Source organism: Onychomys torridus, chromosome 8, assembly GCF_903995425.1.
Source record: "Onychomys torridus chromosome 8, mOncTor1.1, whole genome shotgun sequence".
In the NCBI taxonomy this organism is placed as follows: domain Eukaryota; kingdom Metazoa; phylum Chordata; class Mammalia; order Rodentia; family Cricetidae; genus Onychomys; species Onychomys torridus.
The window spans coordinates 42654833-42681096 of record NC_050450.1 but is presented as its reverse complement, the minus strand read 5'-3'; the positions used below and the strand labels follow the sequence as shown (position 1 = coordinate 42681096).

The 26264-nt window shown below is 38.3% G+C and overlaps 1 protein-coding gene across 14 annotated transcripts in view; it reads right to left on the bottom strand.

Moving 5' to 3' along the window:
* The window catches only part of Rapgef6 (Rap guanine nucleotide exchange factor 6), a 180525-nt gene that overhangs the window by 146308 nt on the left and 7953 nt on the right, over positions 1-26264 (bottom strand). For 12 of the 14 annotated variants that reach the window (XM_036195123.1, XM_036195118.1, XM_036195119.1 and 9 more), the window contains exons 2-4: positions 11115-11185; positions 8759-8815; positions 2677-2760 (exon numbers count right to left, since the gene is read on the bottom strand). In XM_036195123.1, coding sequence (XP_036051016.1) covers positions 2677-2760; positions 8759-8815; positions 11115-11185 — 212 coding nt within the window. Of the gene's footprint in view, positions 1-2676; positions 2761-5475; positions 5549-8758; positions 8820-11114; positions 11186-26264 lie in introns of those variants that run through there. The other 2 variants (XM_036195120.1, XM_036195121.1) reach the window with 2 other exon arrangements.

The following is a 26264-nucleotide window of genomic DNA, read 5'->3' as shown; positions in this document are numbered from 1 at the left end:
TAGAAAGCACTTTACTCTGTTGAGTCCCAGAGAAGACTCTTAATAATTAAGAGGACACAAAGAGGACACCCACCCGTCTCTTTACCTAGCTTCTACAGCACTTACGAAGTTGGACTATAAGCACTGACGATGGCGGCAGCAGAGAGGATGTGGCAGCACTCAAATGCTGCATTCGATTATGTGGCCTCGGAAGGAGGGACAATACTGAGAGTTCCAAATACAGCGGCATTCCTCAAAGGGACAAGACAGTTCCTGAAGCCAGATTAGTGCTAGAAGACCAGTTGTCTGTCCTCACAGAACAGACACATTCTGGATTCTGCTACTATTACCATTCATTAGCTTAGAAAGTTCATTTCCCATTTGGCACTGCAGGTTGCATTATCTTCAATCAAAACACCCACTTTTTGGCAGCAGAGGTATAGCAATGCTTTTGTTCCCCCAGTATTTTCAGTGCTTTATGTAGTAGCTTATTCCCAGTACCTTTCAGGTTTGTTTGTTCATTTTGGTTTTTTTGAGACAGGGTTTCTCTGTGTAGTTTTGGGGCCTTTCCTGGATCTCACACTGTAGTCCAGGCTGGCCTCAAACTCACAGAGATCCTCGTGCCTCTGCCTCCCAAGTGCTGGGATTAAAGGCGTGCGCCACCACTGCTTGGCCTCAGGTTTGTTTTTAACTTGGGATCTCGTCCTCAGCTGGGGTTGGGTGAATTCTTTTTTTTTTTATCCTTAATAGTATCAAAGCCCTTCAATAGTTAGTATCTTTAAGTTAAACTGTCCCATAGAAAACCTGGTTGTATTTCTGTGGACAGGGATACTACCACCCCTAGTCTTACACTGTGGAGGGCTCATATTCTTTCAGTATCAATTAGACCCAACTACAACTATATCAACACAGCCAAAATTTATGTGCTGTTTATTTTATACCAACTATCATTTTACATACTTTTCTTTCCAATAATTCATTAATTTTAACATGTGCCAAATAACCTTTCACAATTTCTTCACACACACACACACACACACACACAATCTGCTACTCATATTCTTTAATATAAAGATTAAACTAGTATAACTAATCATATTTGCTGTGTGTTTGGTGGCTATGTCTAACATAATTTTATTTTCATAAGAACTCACATACTCCTATGAGTTATTTTAAAACTCAAATTTCATTGCATAGATTACAAACTAATAGCCAGCTATTGGCTATAAACAGTTTTTACAACTAAATTTTGACTATTTAAAAACTACAGGAAAACTGAAGAAATATTCAAAGAAAATCCTAATCCTAAAAACAATCACAAGCAGTGGTTTCAGAACCGACTCAATGCAAATCCATTACCTTGAGTGTTACAAACACAAGGAAGGGAACAGCAGAAAGGCTTAAATAACCAAGAATCAACAATTTTTTTTAAAGTTAACATGTTTTATTCTACTAATGAAAAAGCACAACGTAAAGTTTGAGAATTCCAGAGATGACTTTTAAAATGGCATATACACTGAGATACCCTGTGCCCTGGTGTTTAAGTTTATCAATACATTTAATATTACTAAACTAATTCCGCTGCAATCTCATGTCCCACTTAAAAAGTTTTCTTGGGACAATGAAATGGTTCAGATTATAAAAGGGCTTGCGGCCAAGTGGAGGACCTGAGTTCTATCCCTGGAAACCATGTGATAGGAAGAGAGAACCAACTCTTTCAAGTTGCCCTCTAATTTCCGCACATGTGCACCACGGCACAGCATGAGTTAATACACAGAAGAAGACTTGCTGAGAAGAAGGGGTTTAGTAGGAAAGAAATATTTAAAAATCCCAACACTCGGGAGGCAGAGCCAGGTGGATCTCTGTGAGTTCGAGGCCAGCCTGGTCTACAGAGTGAGATCCAGGACAGGCTCCAAAACTACACAAAGAAACCTTGTCTTGAAAAACCAAAACCACCCCCCCCAAAAAAAAGAAAGAAAGAAAAGAAAAAGTAAGCCAGTAGTGGTAATCTCAGCACTCAGAAAGCAGAGGCAGGTGGATCTCTGTGCGCCCGAGGCCAGCCAGTGCTACCAAGTGAAACCCTGTCTCAATAAATAAATAAATTAATTAATTAATTAAATTAAACAAGTAATTATGAAGATTGTTAATAACTACTTTAACTAGCCAGGAACTGATCTAAAAGAGATTTATTTAGACTAACTAGTCTATTTATTTCACACACCTAGTCTATTAAACTACTTTCTATTATCATACCCATTTCTGAGTAAACTTAGAGGGATCAATTAATCTGCCAAAGAATCACTAGGTAGAAATAAGAACTTCAGCAATCCGGCTCTAGAGTATGCACTCTTACAGACCTCTGAGAGGTTTGAGTACCAGAACATGCTAATGCCTCTGGACAACACTTACTGAGGATTATTATTATCTTTGTCTTACAGAAAAACTACCACTTGTCCTAAGTATACAACTGAGTAAGGTTCAAATAGAGAGGGGAAAATTATATCATAAGTATAAGTATTAAATGCCTGCCAAAAATGTCCAATGGTAACAACAGAAAAATAAACAAGAGACAATATTAACTTTGCCTAGCTAGATGGAGCAGACTATGCAAAAACATCCCAGCACTGAGGCTAAGGGTGGAGCACAAGTTCAAAGGCACAAAAGAAAGAAAACCACACAGGATCAGTGGACACTCACCTGCAAGGAGGAAGGACCATAGAGTCTTTTACAAGTACAGATCCAGAAAGCAGGATATACCAACATCTGGCAATAGTTTCAGAACTGTTTAAATATATAAGAAAAAGAGTAAACAAATAAAAATGTGTACATATGTGCAGATTCAGTATGAATATGAAGCATGCAATACTTCTGATAATGCTGCAAATCATTAAAAATTAAGTAACAATATTAGGGAATCTGCATGTTGCCTAACATTTTACATAGAGCATGTTCACACGGGGGGGGGGGGGGGGGGGAAGCAGTTAATTCTCAACAAACACAGAAGAGGGGGAAAAAAAAACCTTCACATCACTAATAAACAGAAAACATGAGAACACATTAAATATATTTTAAGGAAATTCTCAGAAATTAACCCAACTTAGAGGTTGATGAAAATACTGCCTAATCATTGTTTAATGATACTAAAAATCAAAATTAGCTCTTCTCTAAAATACAGTACTATACTGCAAAGGGCAATAAGGCATTCTATCCTGCAGCTCCACAATTTTGTCATTTCTACTTCTTCATAACACAGTTTCAGGGGTTCATTTTACTTATTGTTCATCTATTTTCCAATTGTCCTTTTATCTGTGTATGATGGGCAATCATACAATCACTACAAAGTACAGTCATATAGGAGACACACACAGATGTACATAGTGGATAGCAAAGTACAGCATACACATCATAAAGAAAACACAACTACTTATGGAAGGTAGGACAGAAAACACTCAGCATAAGAAGATGGGGTTAAGGCTGAAGAACAAGACCAACATTGTTATCATTAATTTTAGGCCCAAGTGGAAAGAGCTGATCAAAAGTATGCAAAGTCAGCAGTTGTTAAGAATGTGGGATGGTAAAAGGAGGGATACTGTTCCCATAGAATATTTATCAATCAACGTAAGTTTTTAGATAAGCTATTTTAGAACTATCCCACTGAAAATTAGAAAACATATTCTTATGTACAAATGTGACTTCCCAGAAGATCAGGTGTTCAGAGTCAACTTGTGGGAAACAAAATACAAAGCCTATTTATTTACAAGTACTTACATTTGCAGACAATTTAAAATTTCATATAATGTCATAGCCTAAACTTCAAGTCCAGTAGAGCTTGATTGAAAAGTTAATTCCAATTAGAAGCCACTAAAGGAGTAAGGGGTTTAGCTCAGTGATAGAGCAATTGAGGCCCAAGGTTTCATTGCTAGCATGTGAGGGTGAGAGTGTATGTTTGTGTGTGTGAGAGAGAGAGAAAGAGAAAGAAAAAGTGAGGATATTCTTTTTGTTGTTGTTTTTAGAACTCTCCTACTTAACACTCATTTATTGGGAATTGTCAAAATGTTATACTTGACAGCAAAAATTTAAATACTGCAGATACTTACTAAATCTTCCATACTTTTAACAACCAAGAACAAGGATAAAAACACTTAAGTCTTCTGAACTCATCAGACATCTGAAAGTTATCTTTCATTCTCTATGTGTTCAGTGAGAATTTCCTAGGACACTGCCTCCTCTACAGACACTTAAAATGGTAGACAGCTTCTCTCACCCTATTTCTCTTGCCTGTAGGTCTAGAGATGGCTCAGTTATACCTCCTATCGACATCAAACCATTCTTCTCCTTTCCTTATTAAAAATTCTCAGCTTTAAATTTTAGATCATCAGATCATACCAGTCAGTGTCCTCTGATGTAATCAGACACTAAAGGTCAATCCTTCCATTTCTTGCAGAATTCTTGGCTGATACAAATCCTTCCTAACAATGATATCATCAGGTTTCATATTGACATTGATATTCATCCTTCTCAATTCTAGATCTCTTCAAGGATTTTTATTTAAAAATCCCCCTTTTCGGGCTGGAGAGATGGCTTAGAGGTTAAAAGCACTGCTTGTTCTTCCAAAGGTCCTGAGTTCAATTCCCAGCAACCACATGGTGACTCACAACCATCTGTAGAGATCTGGAGCTCTCTTCTGGCCTGCAGGGATATGTGCAGACAGAACACTGTATACATAATAAATAAATAAATCTTAAAAAAAAAAAAAATCCCCCTTTTCTGAGACAGGGTCTTGCTCTGTTAAGTCCAAACTGGTACTTTCTCAAATTCATGACAACCTTCCACGCTCACCCTCTCACTGCTGAGATTCTCCATGTGAACCACCATGCCCAGACTACTGGAGAGCTTATCGTCTACTTTAAATGAGTTTCCATGGTCATTTACTGGAATATTTGCTTCCACCACTGGAATATCCTCATTAATCTAGAGTTCAAGATTCCAATGTCACCATCTCTCTTCTTTGCAACTCTTTTGTTTTCTTACTCTCATCATCTATCTATCCATCCCATAATCATCTTACCATCTTCTTTCCCTACCACAAATTCAACGTTATATTACCAATATCCCTCCTTTTCAAGAATTTTCTCAATTCTCTTTATTCATTTTATTTGTTGTGATCTGAGGCTTCCCCAAATCCCTAAAAAACAGAGGCAACCAAAAGAAAACTTCCACTAATTACTACAGGAGCACTCAGCGTTGTAACTCAGCATCAAGGGGTCTGCACTCTGCCCACTGGTGACAAAGCAAAGAGAACAGACCACACATCCAAGCATACCAAGGCTGACAGAGGGGCAAGGGCTTCCACTTTTCATGAAGCATCTGACATTCAGTCAAAAGTTAACAAGACTGATGAAAACAAAACCAAATAATTAAAAAACCAACAGAAAACAACAAATCCATTATATTTAGTAAGCTCAAGAAAAAAAAAAGACAAGGTAGAATACTTACCTAAGCACTGAAATCTATGAAAAATCAAAACACACACATCCCAGGAAGTCAAACACTGGAGTTTTATTTAGGACTAGAAAGAGTAGAAAACAAGAATTTATAAACCAGAAAGTCAGTCAGTAGAAAATAACAGAGAAAAGGATGGAAAATGGTGTAAAGATGGGGCAAAAATGAAAGAAAGTGGGAAAGAAAAATCAATAAAGAAGCCAATCAGGAAAAAATACTGGCTAAGGATGTTTTAAAATAAAAATACAAATTTGTATTTAAAAATAAAATTTGTAAATAAAGTTCTACAAATACTTAAAGAAATCTTTAAAGAAATCACATTTAAGGACACTAGACACAGTTGCTGAGGGGAAATTTTTTCAGAGGTTGTATGAGAAGACAATGTCACTCACAAAACAATAGCAGTAACACTGATTCTTTAACATAAATATCCAGAACATGCCAACTCAACATCTAAGAAGTACTACAGAGGGAAAAAGACTACACACACTTCAAACAACAAAACTGCCAGTCTAGAATTACAGATGCAGCAAAGTCTTTCCTTTAGAACAAAGTGCAGCAACACTAAGCAAAGACTTAAAAGACCAGCAAATAAAGGAAGAATATACGCATGTGCAGGCTGAATGATGGTAGTTCTAAAGATGTCAATTCTCTCTGATTAAATGCTATCCTAACACAAAAGCCACAGCAGTCCTACGGTTGATTCTCCAAGTATACACAAAGTGAAAACAGTATTAATAGCTGCTAGGTATTATTAGTATTAATAGATGCCAGACATCACAAAAACGTAATTATAAATTTGTAGATTATAAAACCAAAGCTTTCAAAGATTCCAGTATTAGAGGATATGTATCATTACCAAGCTTGAAACAGTCCTAAATTTTTTTGGAGGAAACTAGTAGTAGCATGAGCTAATGACATATATATGTGTACACACACACACACACACACACACACACACACACACAGTATAAAAATGTGTCAAATTGGGAAAAATTACAAAATTCATTACTATTAATATTTTCCAAATGACTGATACAAAATGCCATAAAAATCGTATGAAGAGGAAATAACTCATTAGAAGTACTTTAGTCCAGTGTGGTGGCACACACCTTTAATTCCCAGTACTTTGGAGATAGAGGCAAGCAGTCAGCCAGGTACTATATAGAGAGTTCCAGGACCATTAGGGCTACACCGAGAGACCCTGTTTCAAAAATAAAACACCACCAACAACAAAAAACATACTTTAATCCCAGCATTCAGGAGGCAGAGGCTGACAATTGCTGTGAATTTGAGGCTAGCCTGGTCTACAAAGTGAGTTCCAAGCTAGCCACTGATATACAGTGAGACTCTGTCTCTACACCCCCTCCACCCAAAACCCCTAGAAACAAAGTAAAAACCAAACCAAACAAAAACAAAATAATCATTTTCAATTAAATAAAGTATCCAAAATTCACTGGCAAAGTCTCAGATCCTTATGTTGTAACTAATCTGTAAGAAACGTGAACAGTTTTGAAATTATACCAAAATTATTTTAAAAAGCTGCTAAAATACTTATTTCCTAACCTTTTCTCTGTATCAAATCAGATTTCTTTCATTAACACACACACACAATAAACGGAATAAAAATCTACCTGATGTCAATCAGGTGTTAGTATAAAATTACACTCTTGTTTTATAACTGTTTGCAATAATGACTATAGCTATGTTTTATATATATATATTTTTTTTTTTTTTTCTTTTTTTCAGTTTTTTGAGACAGGGTTTCTCAGTGTAGCCCTCAAACTGGCCTCAAACTCACAGAGATCTGCTTGCCTCTGCCTTCCTGAGTGCTGGGATTTTAAGGTGTGCACCACCATCGCCTGGCTTTTAAAGAAGGTTTTAAAGAAAATCAGAACATGATATTTATGGTCTTGAAACAGACATAGGTATTTGTAAATATTTTTAAAAAGCAGATATAAAAAGCACTAATCATGGTTGGCAAGATGGCTCAGGGGTTAAGAGTACATATTGCTTTTGCAGAGGATCTATGTTGGGTAGCTCACAACCACTTATAAATCCAGCTCCAGGAGATCTGACCCCTTTGGCATCTGCACATATTCTTTAAAAGATGTGGAAAAAGCCGGGTGCTGGTGGCACACGCCTTTAATTGCAGCACTCAGGAGGCAGAGCCAGGTGGATCTCTGTGGGTTTGAGGCCAGCCTTGTCTACAGAGCAAGATCCAGGACAGGCACCAAAACTACACAGAGAAACCCTGTCTCAAAAAACAAAAAGATGTGGAAAAGACAAAATCATAGTGGTTAAAGTATTTGCAGTAAGCACATCCATCAAGAATTTTGATTAATAATCCAGACAAAACTTCCAAGTCAATATAAATAAGGCCCTGCCTACAATAGAAAAATGGTCCAGAACTTAAGATTTCATTAGAAGCTAGCCAAACAACCTGAAAACATGCGAACCATTCATCATCTTCATCATCATCATCAGTAAACTAGACATTGTATAACAGAATCACAGTGAGATAACAACTTCTCAAGCTGAAGCAAGCACACAAAATAGGCCACACAGGTTGTTAAAGATGGGTACCCGGGCTGGGCTTGGTGGTGCATGCCTTTAGTTCCTTCCAGCAATCGGGAAGCAGAGGACAGCCAAAGCTACAAAGAGAAAACCTGTCTCAAAAACACAAACCCAATCAAAACAAAAAGATTAGGTTACTGGGATTTACTACACAGTTCATGGTCACCAACACTGGCGCCACTGTAGGAAGCTGGGTGACACTCTTAACATCTATATCCAAAACTCTAGGAATTCTATTCCTTGGAAGATGTTTAAGTGGAATTGGTAAGTAAGGGTACAAAAGGTGCCAGCAAAATGCCCACAGGGAGTTTATTTTTCTCAACAGCAAATATCTGGAAGCAACCCCAACATACAGTAGACAGATAAACCAACATGTACTCTATCTACAGCAGTAAAAGAGAACAGAGGTAGACATTAAAGAATCCTGGACTGACATCTGCTACATAACAACCTGATCACAGTTTCTATCAGGAAGTCACAATTACCATTATCATTCTAAAACAGTGCTGAGTAGAGCTTTCTAGAAAGCCAGTCTCTAGCAATTGTGGTTACAGTTGGTATGCAGTTCTAACATTTGATGCACTAGACCATTTCCTATGTTTTGTATGTACTATACTTCAGTATATGATTACCAAATTTTACTGTGAAAAGTCAAGATTTGAACATGTCATTAATCTGAGGTAATAATAAAAATACTCACCAAAAAAGCATCTGATTGCCACTGTATCTCTCATAGCGTGCTCTTGCAGACATTAACCTAATAAAAAGGGTAAAAAGCTAAGGCTTTATCTTACATGTTGTTTCAAAAACTGTTGTATCATTAGAAAATTATTAGACATATAACTAAATTTTTACCACGCTTGGAAATATATGTAATACAGTAACATTTTAAATAAAAGCAATAGATGATACTATTTTGGTATATCATCAAGTATTTTGCCTTTCAATGTTTGAGAAGTAATGTGAGCCAGTCATAGTGGCATATGGCTATAACCCTAGCCCTCCAGGCAGAGGAAGATGGACTGAGGCAGAGGCTTACAAAGACTGTTACAAATTTGAGGCCCATCAAAGCAATATGTTAAGATTTTAAATTTCCAAATCAGCCAAGTAAAACAAAACTACAAAACTAAAAAAGCAATAGCTATTAAGTGGCATGGGTTTAATGATCTTATATATATTATAAAGCCTGCCAATCCACACTAAATAATTTTTATTATGATAAAACATACATTTGAATGGTTCATTCCCACATCTTGTAAAGAACAGTTAATGGCAACAACACACACACACACACACACATATAAAATCTGCTAAGTATATAGATTTGTTACATTTTTACAGAATCTTTAAAAAGAAATATTTTAATATAACTTCTAATTTTTAGTTTTAATTTCTTCCTGATTTACTCACAAATACTAACATCTGAGTTACATTATATAGAAAATAGAATGTGCTGGGCAGTGGTGGCTCAGTCCTTTAATCCCAGCACTCGGGAGGCAGAGCAGGGGGATCTCTGGGAGTTCAAGGCCAGCCTGGTCTATAGAGCAAGATCAAGGACAGGTACCAAAACAACACAGAGAAACCTTGTCTGGGAAGGAAAAAAAAAAAAAGGCAAACAGAATGCAATAAAAATAAATGATACCGTAACACCCTAGTTCATCATCATAACATTGGCCACTGAGGAAAAGCAGTTAGCTACATGGGTCATGGAAATAAAGGTTGAATGAAAAATATACAAAAATCACAATAAGTACTTTACAGCACTCTAAAGTGTCAAAAACATAACCACATGATCTCAGATACACAGATCTGACTTTTTTTTGTTTTTTTGGAGACAAGTTTCTCTGTGTCCTGGAACTTGCAATGTAGACCAGGTTGGCCTTGAACTCAGAGATCTGCCTGCCTCTGTTTCCCAAGTGTTGGGACTAACATTGTGCACCACCATGGCCTGGCAAGGTCTGACTACCTTAAAGAGAAAGCAGAGGTTCACAAAATACATGGATCTTGGCTACAGGAACTCATGCCAGGCTAACGTATTGTGCTCATTGTAAGCATCTGGCACAAGTAGTAAGAGAATGCTCAGAAAGAAAACAGTTCTGAGTTCTTCGCTGGTTAGTTATGTGTCAACTTGATACAAACCTAGACATAATCGGGAGAGGGAATCTGAGGATTTGCTTCTGTCAGACTGGACTGTATGCAAGTCTATGAGGCATTTTCTTGATTTAATGATTGATGTGGAAAGGTCCAAATCACTGAGGTCAGCACTATCTGTGGGCAGGTGGCCCTGGCTTGCATAAAAAAGCAAACTGAGCAAGCCTTGGGGAACAAGCAAGTAAAGCAGTGTTCTTCCATGGCCTCTGCTTCAGTTCCTGCTGTGGCTTCCCTTAATTATGGACTGTGATAGGAAACTGCAAGTCAAATAAACCCTTTTCTTCCCATGTTGCTCTGGTTATGGTCTTTATCACAGCAACAGAAAGAAACCTAGGACAGTTCCTCTGTTTGGTACATGCTGAAAGCATAGTTCTTAGCTTTAGTTAGTCTCACAAAACCTTAAAGCACTGTAACAAAGACAAAGCTATCACCCCATTTTATGAAGACAAAACTGCAGCTTATATGACTAAGACATCATGACTAAGACAAACTGGAATAAGGAACAGAAATTTTTATGCCTAGCCCTACACAAATTCCTAAGTCATCTGGCCTGACACGACTATTCTACCCCTCTTTTCACTCTGCACCAGAAACCAAAGTCCTCTTTCTTGTCTTGGCCCTGTCACAGAGGCCTCTACTCAAAACCTACTTCCTATGAGGTCTTCAGTAATCATCTGAATATAAGCAGCTACCAGGTGACTTCATATCACCTTGTTATATCATAATCACAGTACTCATCCTTTCTGCATAGGATACATAGTTTTTATTGTGCTTTCAAACTCTACGACACTAGAGATCAAATTATTTTGAATGCCTAAAACAGGATGACTGTAAAAGGTACTTACCAAGTATCTGGTGAACAAATGAGAGTACACAGTACTGACTGGTAAACCAGTTACACTTACCTAAGCTGATGCTCCCTGAGGTTTGACAGTATTTCCATTCCATGGAGGTAAGAATAAATAGTATTTAAGTCCTGTAGAACAGAAAAGTTTTTAGATTACTTTTCAAATATACATTCTAAAATATAACCGCCTCCCTCCAAAATCTCTTTTTAAGCATCCAACCATTTAAGGCAGGGCTCTTAACTATACAAGAGCCACATGAGTCTCTGAATTACAGGTGGAGGTGGTGCACACCTTTAATCCCAGCACTTGGGAGGCAGAGGAAGATGGATCTCTGTGATCTGAGGCCAGCCTGGGCTACAAATCAAACTCCAGGGCAGCCAGGACTACACAAAGAAACTCTTGTCTTGAAAAAACAGAGAAAAAGTAAGGCGTTCCCTCCAGGAACTCCTTTTTCTACACGAGCACAGCATTATTCAAACAATACAAAAGCAAAACATTCATTACTTCTTATCTAAGCATATTAACTCATTTTTCATTTCTAAACAGATTTGACCTTATTTAGTCTCCACATCTCTGTGAAGACTAAATATTTGAAATATTACTACACAGGCTACTTAGTCTGTTTTCAGTTTCCTTCAGATTAGTCTCAGTGTTGTAGGTTACATATCTTTAGGCATCCCATCTAACACCTCTGAAAGATCTTGTTTTTCCTTTTGTTTTCTTACACTTATTTTATTTTTAATTATGTGTAGAAGGTGGGGGTGTGGGGAATGTTCATGTGACTTCAAGTGCCTACAGAATCCAGAGAAATCTGAATCCTCTGGAGATGGAGTTACAGGTGATTATGAGCTGCCCACAGTAGGTTTTGGGAACTCAACTCAGTTCCTATGCAAGAGCAGCATACAGTCTTAAACCAATGACTGAGCCACCTCTCTCCAGCTTCATGGTTTTTCAAAGTCCCCTTAAAACATGATTTTCTAAAGATTCTAAAGAGACTCGGTGTTATAATTTCCTACTAAGCAAAACATACTCAATGGACAATACTATTGTTCACTCTGAAAGCAGCAGGCCATCTTTCTTCAGCCCTCTGATAACTAGTTATAAAACAAAAACACCAGGATGATAAAATATAATCTTAACTATGAGCCTTGTCATACAAAAATGAGAACTTCACAACAGTCCACATCCCACAACAGAAAGGCGTGTTTTGACATGTTTTGCGACTCATGCTATTTAAGATTATTGGTATATGGTGATAATAAGCAGACAAGTTTAAATTCTCTATATAACATGTATCTCTTACTCTCTTTTAAGGAATGTCTATCAGCACAGATCGCTTCTAACTACTGTCAGACTGTGATATGTAACTTGCCAAATATAAATTAGTATGAGAGGAAAAAGAAACCAAGACAATTTATTTACTAACTCACTTTCCAGTAAGTTAATAAGGCAACATGGGGGCACTGAGAAAAAACAATAACCCTGAACCCAAAGATCACAATTTCCAACTAACTATGGAGTGAAAAAGATTTTTAAGTGTATTAAAAGAGAAAACTATGTCAAGTAAGAAAGTTCTACAAAGATTTGGAAAATAGTGGATATAATAAACATCCAATAAAGCTACAAAGATATTTCTTATTCCACATGCTCTCCTGCAAGAGACTACCAACTTCCATCAAAAACTGGAATCTGTCTTTCCCACTGATCTGGGTTAGTTCTGTAATTTGTTCTGACCAGCAGAGTGGGACAGGAGCAAGGTTACCTAACTTCAGACATGCAAGTACACTAAGATTAAGAAGCCTACCAATGTTATTAAAAAGTCCATGGATAGCACCAAGGTACCTGATATGATATGTCATCTTAGTCCTGCCCATCCACCAACTGAATGGAACTAAGATAATGATCCCATTTCAAAGCTCTGTTAAGACAAAAGAACCAACCTTACTCAAAATCTGTTGAATGGAGAAATATAGTCTTGGCAACAGCCTAACTCACAGTGGATCCACCAAACCTACAGACTCACCTAGCAGCAGTTGTTCTCTGTTCTTAATTTTAGAGTTTATATACTTGGCAGTTAGAATAACCTCAACAATGGCTCCATGACTGTAGTTGGGAGTTTTCCTGCCTGGCCCAGTCAGGACAAATCTCTCTCACCCGCCAGGCCCATAGACGCTCAGACCCAACCAAGTAAACACACAGAAACTTATATTGTTTACAAACTGTATGGCCGTGGCAGGCTTTTTGTTATCTAGTTCTTCTATCTTAAATTAATCCATTTCTATTAATCTATACTTTGCCACGTGGCTTGTGGCTTACCTGTACCTCACATTTTCCTTGTCATGGCGGTGGCTGGCAGCGTCTCCCCCCAGCCTCCCACCTCCCAGAATCTCACCAAATGTGAGGTCAAACTGTTGACCTTGTATACATCCTAGTTCACAAAAGAGTCTGTCAGATACGCTAAGCCTATAGGCTGAAGATGATGCCCCCAACACTGCGGAGAAACCTCAGGTGACTGTCCAGGCAGCTGGCTGTTTCTGTCAACTCACATTTTTTTTGGAAGCTGCTTGCATGCACTTCCTGTTTTTATTTTTTATCAGGTAGTATTATTTCCTTCTTGGGTCTCTGAGGGAGTTGAAGATCAGTTAGTTATAGTTATAATCTTTGTTAAGGATTTCAGAAAAACTAAGAGCTGTAAGTGTATAAATTTGAAAGACGTTATAAGACAGTTCCGTTAGCAATATAAGTTATGATAAAAAGTGAATCAGGTACATTCTGGACTTACCAAAATAGGATAATGGAATTATTTTCTCTGAATTTGTCAAATACAAATGGACTAGATATTGTTTAAGTATTTATTGTTTGTATATACAGTATATAGTTATTGTACTTTTGTATATAGTTTTTCTTATATTAGTTATAACTTTTTCCTTTATTTTCTTTTTATTAAAATAGAAAAGGGGAAATATAGTGATATTTTATTTGTATTGAAATGTGGTTTTATTTGTATGTCAATAAAGTTGCCTTGAGGTCAGAGCAAGCCAGAGCAGAAGCTGAGCAGTAGTGGGGCACGCCTTTAATCCCAGCACTTGGGAGGCAGAGCTAGGCGGATCTCTGTGTGTTCAAGGACACAGCCAGCATGGCAGACACACACCTTTAATCTCAATACCAACCATAGAAGACCTGGAGGTCTGTACAAACAGGCAGTGATGAGGAGGTCATGTGGCTGGGTTTACAACCAATGAGAAAACAGAACAGAAAGTCTTTAAATAGACAGGACACACAGAGGTAGGTCTCTTGCGGAGAGGAAGAACAGCAGAAGCAGTGAAGGGTAAGGTTTTCCGCTCTTGCTCTGACCTCGTGGTTTTTAACTCTGCAATCGGTTCTGTGTTTCTTATTTAACAAGCCGGATACATCTACACATGACCTCAGTAATAAGATGTGGCACAAGCAAGCGGAATGTAAACCTCTGAAACTGTCCAACCCCCAGGAACAAAGTAGTAAACCAAAGACCAAATTTCTTCAGAAGGTGTGGGGATGGGGGTGGAGGGTGAAGCAAGGGACTAATGACACCAGGACACACATAGCAGGGAGTGATGGTCCTTATACTGTTTCAATTTGTGTGGACCATTTCTATCTCCCATCACAGTTGCAGTTTCCGACATAATATAGTTGCTGGAGCTAGGGTATCATCAACTGGTACTGAACTGATTGGTTAGCGCAGTCTTTCTCATTCTGATTGTAAGAAATAGTTTGCTTTCATGTGGGATGATGTTAACTTATAGTTTTGCCATAGGGCTAGATTAATGTTCCTACTGTATCTTATCACAGTTCAAAGACATCTAGATCTAATTAAACATGATATACTGCTGGACAGAATGAACAAAGGAATACATCAGAGATAGTCTGTACCTTGCAGTACTTGGAATGTAAATGCCAGAAGGTGAGAAATAAACATTGTAATACTGAACCTGCCATTCCAGCAAAACTTTTAAGGGTACCCTTGGCACATAAAGACATTCCATCCAAAGAAAAAATTGTTGGGATTTCAAGTTTAGGTGAAGACAGAGTAAAAGAGACTCAACCAACCACCTAAAACTCCTAACAATAAAAACCAATACATGAAAGACTTATACTTTTTATTACAGTTCCATTTATTTTGTAGGGGTTTGGAGGCCAGGGAATAACTTTTGGGAGTAGGGTCTCTCCATGCACCTTGTGCATCCTGGGAACCAAACTCAAGTCTTCAAGCCTGGCTACAAGCACTTTTTTCGGGTTAAGCACTACTGGCCCCAGGAAAGGCTTTTCAGAAGAGAGAATGACATCAAAAAACAAAGGCAAGTGATTCTTCAAACAGAAATATACATTTGGTGATAAACCATACTGACTTGAAAAGAGCTGGCAGGTGGGAAGTAGAAAGTAGCTACAATTTGCAAACGAAGGAGACAGGAAGAAAGCTATACTGAAAGTGGGTTCCGGAAACCTGCAAAGGGTCCCTCTTAGGCTTAAAGACACAGTGGTCACCACATGCAAATATGCACACTTAGATTAAAAAAGAACAAGAAGAACAAAAAAACCTCAGAGAACAGCATATGGTGGTGGTATGGTGGTACATTACGGTAATCACAACAGTCAAAAGGTAGAGGCTGGAGAATCACAAGTTCAAGGTCATTCCTGGCTATACAGAGAGTTTGAGCCTAGCCTATGTTATGAATGTCTAGTCAGCAAGGGCTCCATAAGATGACTATCCTAAAACAATCATCCAGGGAGGGGAGAAAAAAAGCCAGAATTGAGTTTGGGTTCTGATGTCATGTAAATAAAAGCCCTATGAAATACTAAACTAGTGGGTTGGGGATTTAGCTCAGTGGTAGAGCGCTTGCCTAGCAAGCGTAAGGCCCTGGGTTCGATCCTCAGCTCAAAAAAAAAAAAAAAAAAAAAGATATACTAAACTAGCACCATCAGCAACACTTGGGAGTTTCAGGGTAAAATGCATTCTCAGGCTCTAACCCAGAATCTTAGAGATAGATATACTTCCAAAAAAGCCCTACGGATGGTTCTATGTACACTGTTTAGGAGACACTGGTTTATAGGCAGACACTCGTCACTCTAGGCGATTTGTCTGTAACACAATAAATGGGAATGAAAACAAGAATAGGATGCTTACTAAATGCCAGTCCTTCTAATACACCAAACTTAAAAGTCACAAAACACTAAGCCTTCATAAAAAGACAACTTTTAGAACATGTGAGATTTTTCGTTTGTTTGTTTGTTTTTTAAACACACAGGTAGAAAGGAGCTTTTGCACCAGTTACCCATTATGAGACAAGCTTGAGGAAATCTATTACATGCTTCTTGGTATATGCAAAAGAAACAAAATCTATCCAAATAAACCCCACTTAGCTCCTCTAAAACAGAAAATGAAAGAACACCAACAGAGGCAGATAGAAAGTCTTAAGAGAATTTTGTTTGCAGTCACAATTCAAATACTAAAAAGGGGATGCTAATCACTTACAGAGTGTACTTGAAAGCTATTTGATGGAGCCTGAAAGGAGAAGCAGTGATTAAGACAGAAAACTACCATCTGGGACATGACAACACCACAGATCACCAGCAACTGTTCCTGTAACTGTACCAACAAAAGCACTGCAGAAATTATTCAGGGCATTAGAACAAAGACCAGTTTAGGATTAGGAATAAAATAAGAGATTTTACCCAAGCAAAAAAGTTGAAGTCATACAATGCAATTAACAACAAACCATATACACACACAATGGTGGTCCCATTACAAAGGAAACGAAAAAGCCTTACTTCCTAGTGACCTTGTAGCTATAGCAATGTCTTAGTGCAATACATGACTTGTGTCTGTGGTGACTTGTGTCAACAGTGCTTCTGTCCTGCCAGGTGTATAGAAACACAGCAATAGTTTTATATATATTATATAGTATATAATAACCAGTACTTGATAATGACTCCATCACTGGTTTAGACTGTTTCATTATACCTTTTACTAGTGCTGTATATATTCTTGCATACACATTTGTACATACAGAGGCCAAAGGACAACCCTGAATGTTGTTCCTTTGCCACCGTCTATTTACTTACTTATTATTGGTGACATGGTCTCCCTCACTGGCCTGGAAATCACAAAGGCTGGCTGGCTGGTTGGTTAGCAACAAGAATCCTACAAACACCATTACGCTTGATTTTCCACATGAGTTCTGAGGATTAAACTCGGTTCTCATGCTTGCAAGCAAGGCAAGCATTTTACTGACTAAAATATTTTCCCAACCCCTTTACAGTTGTTTGAAAGTATACTTCTATTTACATTAAGGGGGAAAAGTTCAAGGGCTGGGGATATAGCTCTGGGGTAAAATGTCCAACTAGCATGCGTAAGGTGCCAGGTTTCATTCCTAACACTGCCCAAAAAATTAAAGTTCACTGTAAAATAGTATGTGACATTCTACATTAGCAGAAACCTCACTTATGTTTACTACATTTCTTGATTGCATAAAGATTTGCTATCAAGTGATTGAGCTGTACTATATTGGTTTGTGTGGGTACTTGCTATGATGTCCACATAATTACAAAGTTGCCTAATGATGCTTTCCTCAAAACATATCCCCACTGTTAACTAACACATGACTGGACTTCTCAGAGTGAAGGTGGGTGGTAAGGTCACTGTCATCCTTAAACAAATGAGCTCTCATGCACTCTTCAAACAATCTAAGCCTACAGCATTTATTGTAGATAATTTCTATGGGCTTTTGATTTGAGTCTGTTATATGAAATATTAAATTCATAAATAGTTCATAATGTTGTTTTTCATTGTTGGGGTTCAGATTCTTTATAAATATCAGACAAGCACTCTACCAAAGAATTCTATATAGTTAGTGGCTATTTTGAACATACATATTTCATTAACAGCGGGACTTGCCCTTCTTCCTTAGTGTACTATGTTGTGCTATAAAACATGCTGCTTTTTGAGTAGCCATCTCCCAATTCTACTAGGTTTGTGTAGGTACTCAGAACATCAACTAATACTTGAAAAATTCAGTCAGAAATGGCCAGCTGGTGGATGATATGGAAACCTACTAATACAGAAGTTTCTCAAAATATATACATATATGAAAGGAATCTAAATGGAGTTGCCAAACAACGGGGGGGGGGGGGGGGGCAGTGCTCCAACTAGACATCTTTTACCACCAAATGAAACTTCACATGCCAGGAATGGGTTACTTCTAATTGAGTGAGTTATTGGCTAAAGGGCCCCCATGGGACCCTCAAACAACTCAGGTGATTGCCAGGGCTATTGGTTCATCTCCACAAACTGATGGTTAAGGCCCTGTTACTGAAGATAGCATTTATATATCTCACTGAACATAGAGAAGTTGTGATGGTGCCTAAATAGAGCCTTCACCCCTACTGACTAGTATTCATGGTACTGAAAGGTACTCTGCATGCTACCAGAGGAGAAAGCCAAACATCAAGCCAGCTACCAACCCTAAATCTACAATAGTGACCTGCATGCAGGATATGCTGGTGCAACAACAGTGGCACAAACGCTGTGGGAGTAACCAATTATTTGATTGAATTTAAGGCCCACTCTACGAGATGGAACCCATGCCTGATACTATTCAGGTAACCTAAAAACCTGAGACTAGTGCACATGGGCCTAGGGAAAACCAAATGCTATTGTTCTGCTAAAGAACATAGCAATAAAATGACTAATAACATTCTGCTATACTCACAGATCAGTGTCTCAACCATTATCAGACAAGCTTCCTCTTGCAGTAGATGAGAACTAATACAAAGACCCACAACTGGACAATGTAAAAAAAGAGGTTTTGGAACATCAGTTAGTTTCTGAGACAAGGTTTACCTATGTAGCCCTGGCTGTCTCAGATCACTCTGTAGACCAGGCTGGCCTCAAACTCACAGAGATCTGCCTGTCTCTTCTTCCCAGGTGCTTGGATTAAAGGTATGTGCAATCATCACCTAGTGGCTAGCCAGATCTTAATGGCCTACAGCCAAGTACTAGTCAAATCCTAATGGCCTGACTGTGGATGGAGTCTCTCAACAGTCCCAACACCAGTAGAAGACACACAGAGTGTATGGGTTTTTATTGCTATAATATCACTTATGACTGGCTGCAGTCATCTTGGGCCAGCAGTCCACTTCAGCAAGAGGCAGCTGAAAGCACTGTGACCCCTGGTCATAGGACCCTATGTGTCATGCTGATCTTAGTAGTCTGTGGACTCAAAGTACTACACAGCTTACAAGTATTGGTGGTCCAAGGATCTGAGATCTATACAAAGAGATTCTTCCCCAAACAAGGTTGACTCTTGCACTGCCACACAACAGACCCCAGAAAGAAACATGGAGCTACAGGACCCTAGGCAGAAGTGTAGTTATAGACTACACTTTTTAGGTATTCCCTTGGTTCTTTCCAAATGACACACACTCAATCTACCTGAGACAAACCCAGGCTTAGATTGTGCTCAAGTACCAAAGTGATGACAATATGGTCCAAATGTGGACTGATGCTCTATCCAGTGCTGACATAATGATAGTGACAACAAGCTCACAGAAAGCCAGGATCAAACCACACTATATTAAGATGATTAGGATACCTCAATACCCAAAGAATGGCACCAGCATTCAATGGCACATGCCACAAAGTATCAATATATTTTGAGAAAACAGGATTTTACTTCAGTCAAAGTGTCAGAAATCTCAGAGAACTTGAAACACCAATTTTAAAGATTGAAGAAAATGAAACAAAAAATGTTTCGGTACTTTAACAGAAACTTAAAGAGGTAGAAGTGAACTCTTATAAAATCAAACAGAACCCTTGAACTGAAAAATACACTCAGAAGAATTTAAAACTAACAGAAGGCATTAACAGCATAACAGATGAAACAAGAAAAAAAATTAGTCTTCTTATAACCAGCTACTGGAAAATACGCTGCTTTTACAGATGTTGTTTGGTTCCCAGCACCCACATCATGTGGCTCACAACTAACAGCCTCTTAACTCAAATCCTAAGAGAACCTGACATACTCTTCTAACCTCCTTGGGCACCTGCACAAATGTGCTTGTGTGCGTGTGTGTGTGTGTGTGCACGCACGCACACACAATCTGGGGGAAAAATAAATGGAGGAAAAAAAATGAAGAAAACTTATGAACACTTTGAGATGGTAAAGAAAATAATATTCAAGTCACAGGGTCTCAAGAAGTAGAAAGGATGTTGAGTGAACTACTAACAGAAATGTCCCAAATCTGTATTAGGATGCAAACATTTATACATACTAAAAGGTTAAAGGTAACCAGTTACTACATCTATTTACCAAGATATCTCTATAGTCAAGCTTTTAAAATAAAAGGTCTGGAGAGATGGTTTAGCTGTTAAGGAGTACTGGGGGCTCTTGCAGAGCACTGGCACCCACATGGCAGCTCATAACCATCTGTAACTCTGGTTCCAGGACATCTGATGTCCTCTTCTGGTCTCAGCAAGCACACATGTAATTCAAGTATACAGACATACACAGAGGCAAAACACATGTGTACATATAAAGTATTTAAAAGCTTCTAAAGGCTATATGTGAAAACACAAGTATCCTAATTCACATGACAGCAGACTTAGCAGGAACCTTCCAAGGCAGGAAAAAGTGGCATGAAAGTTTCAGACCACCAGAGAAAAAACACTGTTAATCAAGAATATTTCATCCAGGGCCAGGGAGATGTTAAATAGCTGCTGTTGCCCAGCCCGATAACCTACCTGAACCATTCCTGGAATCCACAAGATGGAAAGAGACAACCAACTGTCAAGTGGTCCTGACTCCATGTGCGCAGTGGCATGCATGTCTGCCCTCCCCTTACACACACAAAATAAACGAACATATGTAAGTGCTAAAAAAAAAAAAAAAAAAAAAGAATACTGCACCTGATCAAAGAGATAACAACATCCCCAGACAAACAAAAGCAGAGAAGAGAATTTATCTCCACCAGATCCATCTTAAATGGAAAAGGAAAGTTCTTCAAACTAAAAGAGATTGGTCAGTAAGAAGAAAACATGGAAAAATATAAAAGTGATGAGTGAGAATACTTAGACAAATCCAGATGCTTTAATATTGTTAAAAATGGTGCATAAACAACATATATCTTTATGTACTTTACCCTTGTATCTTACCCTTGTCTAGATTAAAACAGTTGTTCTTTTGTTTTTGTCCTTATCTTTTAAAAAAAGATTTATTTAGTTTATGAGGTTGAGTGCTCTACCTGCATGTACACCTTCATGCCAGCAGAGAGCATCAGATTCCACTAGAGATGGTTGTGAGGCACCATGTGGTTGCTGAGAATTGAAGTCAGGACCTCTGGAAGAACAGCCAGTGTGCTTTTAATAGCTGGACCATCATCTCTCCAGCGCCTCTTTGCTCTCATCTTTATGACCATATTAATTGCTATAATTTCAAAATAGTTATAACCATAATCTGATCTTTGTGTCATAGAAACTATAAGGCAAAAATCTATAACATACAAACCAAAAATAATAAGCAAAGAATCAAACCAAAATACTAGAGCCAAGCACTACTACAGTAAAGCACTAAACCATCAAGAAGACTACAAGAAAGGAGAAAGAAAAAAAGAAAAAGAACGAAACTAGAAAACACATTACAAAATGGCTATGGTAAGATCATACCTTTCCATAATTAGGTTAAATTCTACAATTAAACAGTCTGGGGATATAGTGCTTATCTAGCATGGCCTAGGCCCCAGGTTCAATCCTTAGCATTACAGGTTAATGATCCTCCTCCCCTCCAAAAAACCACATACAGAATGATTAAATAGAAAAACTACTCTACATGCTTATCAGAAACCCAGGTTACCTCTAAGGACACATACTGATGCAAAGTCAAAGATAGGAATAAATATTTCATTCAAATGAAATCCAAAAGAAACCACAAAAGCAAGTAACTGTATGTCAAAAGAGTAAAAAGAGACAAGGAAGGCCACTTTATTATGATAAAGGTATTAATTCAGCAGACGCATCCATCTAGCAGAGTGACTGATAATCAGGAGGTCTTTATGAAGACATGTCCTTTACCTACTTGGCTCTTTGATGGCTTCTCACACTTCTGATTCAGAGAAATACTCCTGAAGAATCTCAGCCAGGTTTGAGCTCTGGAGTCTCAAGTAGAGAGAACCTGCCACAGGCTACAATGCTAAGTGTGGCCAGCAGAGGCCCCTGGTGTTCAAACAAGGAAAACTATCGCAGAAGACATTAGTGCCAGACATCATTACACATTTGCCTAAGGAACTCACCAACAGAAGCTAGAGGAGTCTTTCCTACAGAGAGGAGCACCAGTTTAACTGACTCTCTCCAGTCCTCATGCATAGAAACTTACTGAGCATTATTTTTCTTTCCTTTCTCTTATACCATCCTGTCATGTATCCTCTTCTGTTCCCATCCTATTTTTAATAGCATTTTAAACTACTTAAGATGTTCCTATGTTTTTAGTCCCCTTCTTGCATTTATCTAATTTCATTTTTGAATTTTTTCCATTATTGGAAAAATCTTTTTTTCACTTTTTTCTAATTTCTTATTATTTTCTTTCCTTCCATTTTCTCTATTCTCTTTCCTTTCTTTCACTTAACTTTCTATTTCTCCCTTTCCCTGCCTTCCTCTTTCATTTACTTCACCCACTTACTATACCACATTAACCTTAGATAATTTTAACAGCACATTATATGCAGTTTTGCCATTTTCCTGTCTTGTGATAATTAACTGGTGATGTCAGTGGGCTTCAGTCAATCGGAAAGTATATTTACTGTGTATAGTTTGATGCAGTTTGCTGCTAACAGCAGTTTATTTTCTTCTCTCTGAATGGTACTGGGAACTGAGCAATCATGAAGGACCAGTGAAGAAGTCAGGGAGAAAATATAAAAATACCTAGATTCAAATGAAAACCAAAGCACAACTTACCAGAATCTAAGATATACAGCTAATGTAACAGCCCCCCACCCCAGACCTTAGCACAACTGATGCTAAAATCCTGCCAGAACAGGAACAAAACCTAACCCATCAAAGATCTAGTCCACAGTCAAGGAAAATCTCTAAATGTACTAACCTTGCTTTCTGGCTTCTGTAGTTCTGCTTCCTACTAACTAACACATGTGTGACAACCAGGATGTGGTTTTTGTGCATAAAAGACAAAGGCTTGGGACTGCGTGATGTGGGCAAGTTCCCCATGCAGCTACAAGCCAGGAATAAAGACTTTCTTTTTGGCTTTAAGGGTTTCTGTGTGACTGTCTCTGGTGGGCTTACCTCAGAAAACTAAGGCAGTGATGAGAAAGCATAGAGCAATGTCTTAGCCATTGTTCTATGGTTGCGACCAGACACCATGATCATGGCAACTCTTATAAAGAAAAGCATTGAATTGGAGCTGGCTTACAGTTTTTTAGAGGTTTGTTTAGTCCATCATCAGCACGGTGGGAAGCATGGGGCATACAGGCAGACAAGAGAGAGTCTGGCTCCACAGGCAGCAAGAGAGAGTCACTGGGCATGGCTTAGGCTTTTGAAACCTCCAAGTCTATTCCCAGCAACACACTTTTCCAACAAGGCCACACCTCCTAGTAGTGCCATTCTTTGGTGACCAAGCATTCAAATCTATGAGCCCATGGGTACCATTCTTATTCAAACCACCAGTTATGAAAATGTTAGGTAAAATGTTGTGATAAAGTATTAAAAACTAATGACAAAGGAAAAAAATTTTTCCACTACAGACATAATCTCTCTCACCCACAATACTTTTTTCTTTTACTATTTGCATTGGTGAGGATCAATTCTAGAGATTCACACATTATAGGAAACACTACACCATGGAATTACATCCCACACCCCTCCCCAAAATATTCTCATTCTGTAGTTGGTTGGATCTACAAAATTAAACCTGTGGGTACAAACTGTGGTGGTTGGTCTTGACTGTCAATTTGACAGGATTTAGAATCATGAGAATACGCGTCTGGGCATGTCTAATGAAGGTGTTTCTAGAAAAGTTATTGTGACTGTACAATCCCATGGGCTATGTTCTAGACTGAAGAGAAAATGAGCTGAGCAAAAGCACGCACCTATTGCTTCCTAACTGCATGTGCAATGTGAGCAGGTGCTAAAGTTACTACTGCCGTGCCTTCTTGCCATGATGCTCTGTACCCTCAAACTGCGAGCCAGAATAATTTCTGAAGTCGCCTTTGACATGTTTTTTTTTTGTCACAATGAGAAAAGTAACTAATATACAAAGAGTCAACTCCTTATTGTATAAGATATGACTAAATGAATGACATTTATTTATTATAGCCAGGCATGGTATACCCCTGATTCCAGGACTCAGGAGACCTAAGCAGGAAGATCTCAAGATTAAGGCCACTCGAGTTATTAAGACACTGTCTTAAAACAAGAGTTAAGAGCACTTATTGGTGGAGGAGCATCTGCATAGGTATTAATACAGAAAAAAAAAGTTAAAGATAGAATTAGTGAGGCTAAGTAAGGCCAGTGCTAAGAAAGCCACTGTTAAGTCACATGGCTTGAGGAAGAAACTTTATTTTACTTCTCTGGAATTTAGTTCCTTTGTATGTGTAAACTTCAGTTTGGAAGTGACTCTCCCTCTCCCTACACATTATCAGCTAAAATACCATTGTTTATGAACATCTGCTAGGTTATACAAGTTCTACTATGTATTAGGGTTTTATAGAATAAATCTCATTTTTTTTGCTATGTGTTCTTAAGCTCTCTCACTGCCAAAGTTACAGTTTATACTAAAGAATTAGGAATGTGGCATTTGGGAGACATACTTCAAAAAAGCAAACTGAATGCTGCTTCTGACTCTAGAACCTAGAATTTTTACTAAAAAATATATTCTCGTGTTTTCAGTCTCATGTAGCCCAGGTTAGCTTCAAACTTAGGTAGCTGAAGTTAGCCTTAACTCCTAAATCATTTGCAAGCTGAAGTTAGCCTTAACTCCTAAATCATCTGCTTCAGATTCCTGTGTACTAGGATTACATTCTGGTTTGTTTGTTTGTTTGTTTTATTGATTGATTGGTTTTTTGAGACAGGCTTTCTTTGTGTAGCACTAGCTGTCCTTGAACTCTCCCTGTAGATCAGGCTGGGCTGGCCTTGAACTTCACCTGCCTCCATCTCCTGAGTACTAGGATTAAAGGCCTGCACCACTATCGTCCAGCTTTTTTTTTTTTTTTTTTTTAATTCAGAAACATCTTTACTTCCTAGCCTTCCAAAAACCCAAGCTGACAGGTGTGGTGGGCATGCACCTTTAATTCCAGCATTTGAGAGCATAGGCAGCCAGATCTTTGTGCATTAGAGTCCAGCCTGGTCTACATACCAAGTTGCAGGCCAGCTAGGACACACAGAGAGACCCTCCTCTCTCCCTCACACACACACACACACACACACACACACACACACACACACACACACACACACCCCAAGTAATTCTTTTTCCAAAATAACTAGGATTAGCTTAGAAAAAAGGGTATACATCTTCAGTTATTTCCCATTAATGGAAACTTAACTTTATAGAATACATAGAAACAAACAAACAGAACCCAGAATCTAGCATAGGTCAGGAACTCAAGGAAATTCATTCTAACTTGAAGCTCTCCTCTTCCAGCAACCAGCATTGCTACATTATTATTCCATTTATCAAATCTGATCTAGTTTAGTAATCTTCCTTCTGGTGCTATTTCAAACTCTGTGACATCTTCCAGCACCACATTAATAAAGTTATCAAATCCTAGAAATATGTTAACAATTTCTTTATTAATACACTTCATTACAATGTAAATTCTTGGCCCTATGTACTTGTCCAAAACTCTAGTGGGAGGAGTGGGAAAGATTAGCGGTAGCAATAATGGCAGCTTGCACTGCCATGCCAGAAGTCACCATTCTGTTTTATGTACAGCCACATCCCCCTCCAACCAGACTTGTCTAATGATGAATGGTTTACAGAGCTCACATTTCACTCCATCCCTTCCAAAGACTCTGTAATGTCACGAAACTCATCATGCTGTTGCTCTTCATTCTGGGAAAATCTGAATAAGTTCCCAAACATCTCAAAAACAAAATCACATGGCCCAAACTCCCAGTTAGCCACAGCTTTTCTTTTTCAGTTTTGTGTATGGGTGTTTTGCCTAAATTTA